The sequence below is a fragment of the Electrophorus electricus genome, chromosome 21, assembly GCF_013358815.1.
Source record: "Electrophorus electricus isolate fEleEle1 chromosome 21, fEleEle1.pri, whole genome shotgun sequence".
Classification (NCBI taxonomy): domain Eukaryota; kingdom Metazoa; phylum Chordata; class Actinopteri; order Gymnotiformes; family Gymnotidae; genus Electrophorus; species Electrophorus electricus.
The window spans coordinates 7,686,336-7,692,267 of NC_049555.1; the positions used below are offsets into that span (position 1 = coordinate 7,686,336).

A 5,932-nucleotide genomic window follows, 5' to 3' on the forward strand; every position below is an offset into this window, starting at 1 on the left:
CTTCATATACAAGGATTTGCTTAATAATGCTTTATCATAATGCATATCCAGGATCACACACTTCCTTTTTCATAATTATGAAACATTGCTAACAAGCGTCAGTAAATTCGAGTGGAACGCTACAGTCCGATGTGTTTCTGGTGGGTAGTGTTTACCTTGTGCACACATGGTCCCACGCGTGTACAACGATGGCGAAGGTGGGTGACAGCGACACGTTGGAAAGGTGTTTACAGCGTTTAAGTAACAACACAGCGCACCCTGAGCGGTTTTTAAGGTAAGGCAAACGTTGGGGTCAGTTTTGCCAGTGTTCATGTGTTTATTATCATAAAAGAATCTGGTTCAACCCGTTTTAACAAGCTAAATTAGGTAGCTAACGCTAGCTAGACAGCCACCTAACCTGAGGAGGGCAGCTAGCTACTTAAACGCACAGCACCTCCGAAATAAGCCCATGTGGCTAAACATGGTAAAACACTCATGCTATAAATGCAGTAGCATTTATATCTTTTGTTTGAGCTTTTATTTTTTTATTATGCTTGAACTTCATGTCGTTTTTTATTCACATCGAATACCTAACCTAGATAGCTAATTTATCTAAGTAACTACCGTTAATTTGCAGAAGATATGAAAATTAACTTATTTTCTCTGTCTTCTCTCTCCACTCTATGCCTTTGATATCCAAATAGTGTACAGGAGGCCTTGGCAGAGGAGTTCACGGCACTTACAAAGACACTGTACGATTTGCACAAGGCTACTAAGTTGGTTGCCTGTGAGGGCAGTCCACTCGACCAGCTCGTGGTGGAGAACTTTGACGAGGAACAGATATGGCAAGAGCTCGAGCTTCAGAACGTTGCCGTGCTCACTCACTTTGAGGAGGCAGTAGGTCGGGCAGTCACAGAAGACACATTGACTGTTTTTAAAGACACAGAATGTGAAGAGGGAGGTGGTGATGAGAAAGATGTTGATGACGATGAGGATTTTGAAAATGAAGAGGAAGATGACAATGGTAAAGAAAGAAAACACAGACTTAAGTCCAAGGCTTCTGCGGCGGAGGAACAGGAGGACTGCTCTAATGAGGACTTCTCTAATGAGGACTCGGACGTTGATTTTGATGTTGATGAATTAGAGAAACAAGCCAAACATATGAAGAACATAACAGCTAAGTTACCTAAATCTGGGACAGCTGTATCAGAAGTAGATGATGATTTTTTTAAACTATCAGAAATGGAGGCTTTTCTGGATGATATGGACAGGATGGAGGGGAAAGGGGCTGTTGGTGAGGAAGTAGACTATTTTCAGGACTTACCATCAGATGAGGATGAGGAACTGACCTTTGATAAGCCTGCTGTGTCAAAGTCTCAGAAAAAGGTGGTGACCCAACCATCAAACAATAAGGGAATATTTAAACAAATAATTTTTAAAAAAATCGAATCATTCTTTTTTGTTCCACAGCTCTTGTATGATGTTTTTGTTTGATTGACTTTTTTTCAGCCAAAAAGCTCCAGAAATCTGAAATACAAAGATTTCTTTAAGGATGACGGACCCGTCGACCAACATGAGCCAGATGAGAGAGATGAATCGACGGGTGACGATGAGGAAGGGGATGATGATGACGACTATGAGGATGAAAAGGGCATGGATGAAGAGGATTTCAGTATGGAGGAGTAAAGGGCCTTTTTTCTTGTTTCAGTTTTCTGAAGTGCTGATTATTCCATAGCAGTGATTAATTTGAGGATATTGCACTGTGTTGTGCACTAGTTCAGGAACTAACATGATTTTAATGTTCTGTATATATATAGGGGTGATGATGAAACCCAGAAAGCCAGAGATACTTTGCGGAAGGTGACCTTTGACCTCCCCAGTGACAATGAAGGGGAAGATGTGGAGGATATTCTGGGTGGGAAGCAAAAAAAGATGGCTAATCCAGGGTCCAAGTCATCCTTTGAGAAAAGACAGGAAAAGGTAAATTTTTGCTTTGGTGAAAAGATCTTCTCCAACATTACTCCTCAGGGCAGGTTTGCAATTGACTTCATATTTATTAGTTCATAAATATGAACTTCATATTTATTGGTTACCCCGCCCCCCGTAACTCCCCGGAATTGGTAAAACGCTGGTAAAATTGGTAAAATGTGAACCAGATGGCGGAGAAGATCGATAAACTGGAGAAGGCTGCGTTAGCCGAGAAACCCTGGCAGCTGAGCGGGGAAATCGCGGTGCAGTCTCGACCGGAGAACAGTATGCTGGAGGAGGACCTGGCGTTTGACCAGGCCTCCAGGATGGGTAAGACCTCTGCTTGACCACAGTGCTCCTCTGAGCAGCTTGTGTTTTACTGCTGAAGTCCTGGCTTCTGATTTCCTTCGCTTTGTCCCCCAAAGCTCCTGCCGTCACAGAGGAGACCACTCTGCACCTTGAGGATATTATCAAACAGAGAATTAAAGACCAGGTTTGGGCAGCTTCCCTTTCCTTTACCCTATAAACGCAGCACAGTCTTGCATTGCTAGAGGAGCATCAGGGAATTAGTTGACTGGGAGTAGCGTCTGACTGTGCTGTTGCTCTGTGTCAGGCCTGGGATGATGTCGTGAGGAAGGAGAAGCCCAAGGAGGATGTGTTCGAGTATAAGAAGAGACTCACTCTGGACCACGAGAAGAGCAAGCTGAGCCTCGCTGAGGTCTATGAGCAGGAATACCTCAAGCAGACACAGGTGAGCCCCACTGCCTGTAGGCAAGGCCCATGCTGTGCTGGTGCCTGTGCATCTCTGTAATTAATGGTTTTGGCTACCATGAAAACACCACATTTTCTATAGTTTCTAGTTGCCTCTGGCCTTGAATATCCTGTATTTACAGTACAGGTGTGTATTAAAAGCATCCAGCGCACTTTTGACCAGTAAAGACCAGTAAAGGATGACTGTACAGACCCAGGGTACAGAAATCCTGTCCAGTCTGTTGGCTTCACAGGACAATAGTGGTGCCAGCGGTGGGAGATTATGGCTGTGGTGTAGGGAAAGAGTTTATTTTTGCTTTGTGGCATTTTCTGAATTTCAGGAAAAGACAGAAGAAGAAGAAGAGAATCCAGCTCATACAGAAATCCAGAAGCTCCTAGACTCCCTCTTCCTCAAGCTGGACGCTCTTTCCAACTTCCACTTTACTCCCAAACCAGTAAGACTTCGATGTGTTAAGCTTTTGGCCCATTTATCTTCCTGAGGTGCTTTGGAACTGTGCTGTACGGATGTTTTCCCTCCTTCTCCCTGCAGCACATTCCTGAAGTGAAGGTGGTCTCCAACCTGCCCTCCATCGCCATGGAGGAGGTGGCGCCCGTAGGTACCAGCGACGCCACTCTTTTGGCTCCAGAGGAAATTAAGGTGAACTTTCACCCATGATTTCACTACACCGGTCAAATAAATAGCCTTATTAAGAGGCCTTAGCTCACTGCTCCAACAAATGAGGAGTAGATTTCCTTTCCTTTTGTGTGTGTGATGGCATTTTATTTTATTTTCTCTTAGGAGAAGAACAAGGCTGGCGACATCCTGGGCAACTCTGAGAAATTGTCCACAGATAAGAAACGCGAGAGGCGCTTGAAGAAGAAAGTGAAGCAGCGGAGAATTAAAGAGCGGGAGAAGAGGAAGAAGCTGAAAGAAGCAGCACGCGGAGGTGAAGGGAACAAGAGAACGTCCAAGGCCGAAGCTGAAGAGACCCTCCGGAAACTGACTAAAGGCGGGAAAGCCAAAATCCTCACGGTCAGTACTGGCTTCTTTGGTCAGCGAAGGGTGCTTAGAGTGATCACACTTGGAGCCTTTTCTGATTTGTTTTACAGTTTACATTCAAGTTTATTTCTATAGCACATTTCATACTCAAAGGCTGTTCTTGGTGCTTTACATGTATTGAAGAAAACAGGCAACTGAGCAAAAAAATCCAAGATTATGTAGGAAATGGCACAGCAAAGTGATGAGAAGCACAATACTGATTGTGCATCTTATCCAAAATGCATAAAATGTCCTATAGCCCTAATTAGTTGCAGTTTATTTAAACATTCATACTAAATATGTAGACTTGGAACACAATTTTTTCATTTGTCAGGCATACTCACAAAATTTAGGTTTTTGATTTAATTGGATCCATCTCATCCCTTGTTCTAAAGGTCATTCCTAAATGTCAGTCAGGTGATGATGTAACATGGTATCTTCCTTGGAGTGAAGTGTGGGGGCGGGGGGGTGAGCAGATTGTAGATCTGAGTTGTAGCAGCCTCTGCACCCTTTACCGCTCAGGATGTAAACTGCCAAACTGGATTAACTGAAGTAACTAACCAGTTTAATTAATGGTAGTCTTGAGTTTTTAAAAAAAGGTACCAGTGTTCCTTTTTTATTTCACTTTAAATTGAGGCCAATGTTAGCTTACTGGGCATGCATTTCCACTCCATCAGGGTAGATCACATTAGTAATGTGCATTAGTAAGCACCCTCGTGAGATGGGACGTGCTGATGTGCTCTGTTGTCCCTGCTGACAGAACGACGGGATGGACAAAGCGCTCCGCTCCTCCCAGGCTTTCTTCTCCCAACTGCAGGACCAAGTGAGGAGCGAGATCAAGGGCTCCAAGGGGCAGGCGGCCAAGAAGAAACACAAAGAGGTTTCTGCCAGCAAGCTTAAGCTGTAGACTTCTAAATGTGTCCTACATATCATGTACAGGATTTCTTTAAAAGACAGTGAATGCGTGTACTTAGTCTAGTTATTTGTATTAAATTTAATTCTATTGGCATTATTAAAAGAAGTCACCACCGGTTTATTCACAGTGCATTTTGCATAATTCTACCCTAAATTTGAAAATAATCAGAAGGTGTGACCCCATATGTATGACTTGTTTATAGTCTGTTCTAATACTCCCGGTAGAGCCCAACATTGCGTCTGTTAGAGGGCCTTCTATGCCCTGCGCAGGCATGTTCAAGCAGGGGACCGTACGGCCATGCTGGTGAACACCGGTGTAATATTGTAGCAGTGCTTCTTGTTTCCAGTGGTGGAGAACCTCTGCTCTAAGACACTTCACACAAGTTATGAAGTCCAGCCAATGATAGTCCCCTTTATGAATTTTTGTTCAGGTGTTTATTGCAGCACACACACCAGTTGAACATGGTGCTAAGGACTGTGATATGGAAACACTAGAGTATGTTGTTGCATTAATTGGTCACAAGTGGGTGCTAGGGAGTCAACTGACACTAGCATACAGCCTCCAGTTTCACATCTAACATGTAATGTGCACATTTTAAGTGACCTGCGTGTACACACCCACCCACATATACCAGACACACCAGCGTCTTGTCAATCCTTAATTTATTCACAAGAAATATACATTAGAAGCATCACACCTTGCATAGTGGCTCAAAGGCAGGTGCCAGTCCAGTTGAAACAGCCCTAAAGGACTTCAATCGCAGCCCTTCAGGCGTACAGGGTCCTGTTAGGTGAGCCTGAAAGGCCAGCTGTTGCATCTCAGCTGGCGATGCACACAACACGACACCTCCAAACATGGCCTACACTCATAGCTTTGGAATTACGCGCGGAATTTTCCCTGTGATGGGGAAATGGGAGAACTGTTAGATGTTGCTAGCATGTTTCATAGCCAGAGAGAAGAAACATGATTCTCTGAAGGGCAATGCCAAGATCTCCAAACAGCAAGGCACAGAGGAACAGAACAGATTACCCTGTATTGGCTTCTTTGCATATTCGAATAAATATCAGCGCTGTTTGTGGAACAATTCGATGTTTTTAAGATCACGCACAGTTTTCGTCCCAGACCGCACTGAGTACATCTCATTAGTGGTAAACTAAATCACAAACTATTTACTTTAAAACTAGTTAAAGGATTAAAGGGCAGAAAAGTACCTCTTTAGGACATAAAAAAAGTAAAATATTTTAATAAAACTCTGTCAAAATAAGTATCCCCAAACCATA

General features: G+C 43.5%; 2 protein-coding genes across 2 annotated transcripts in view; one reads left to right on the top strand and one right to left on the bottom strand.

Annotated features, from left to right (window-relative positions):
* mcee (methylmalonyl CoA epimerase) overlaps positions 1-129 on the bottom strand; it is a 1,476-nt gene extending 1,347 nt beyond the window's left edge. Inside the window, exon 1 of the mRNA XM_027007419.2 lies at positions 1-129. This exon is cut by the window's left edge and continues 104 nt beyond it. The gene's annotated coding sequence lies outside the window, so the exon portion shown is untranslated.
* A 25-nt stretch (positions 130-154) lies between these two features.
* mphosph10 (M-phase phosphoprotein 10 (U3 small nucleolar ribonucleoprotein)) lies at positions 155-5,487 on the top strand. The gene is made up of 11 exons (XM_027007418.2): positions 155-274; positions 684-1,365; positions 1,489-1,661; positions 1,797-1,959; positions 2,136-2,277; positions 2,373-2,440; positions 2,561-2,698; positions 3,039-3,152; positions 3,248-3,355; positions 3,497-3,730; positions 4,497-5,487. Exons 1-11 carry the CDS (start codon positions 189-191, stop codon positions 4,641-4,643), a joined length of 2,055 nt encoding a protein of 684 aa, XP_026863219.2. The 5' UTR covers positions 155-188; the 3' UTR covers positions 4,644-5,487.
* The last annotated feature ends 445 nt before the right edge of the window (positions 5,488-5,932 follow it).

Excerpts from the sequence above, each read along its gene's own strand:
- mphosph10 (XM_027007418.2), top strand. The coding sequence starts at position 189 with ATGGCGAAGGTGGGTGACAGCGACACGTTGGAAAGGTGTTTACAGCGT. Across the intron at positions 1,960-2,135 it reads TTGAGAAAAGACAGGAAAAG|ATGGCGGAGAAGATCGATAA; the intron begins GTAAATTTTTGC and ends AATGTGAACCAG. Across the intron at positions 2,441-2,560 it reads AACAGAGAATTAAAGACCAG|GCCTGGGATGATGTCGTGAG; the intron begins GTTTGGGCAGCT and ends GCTCTGTGTCAG.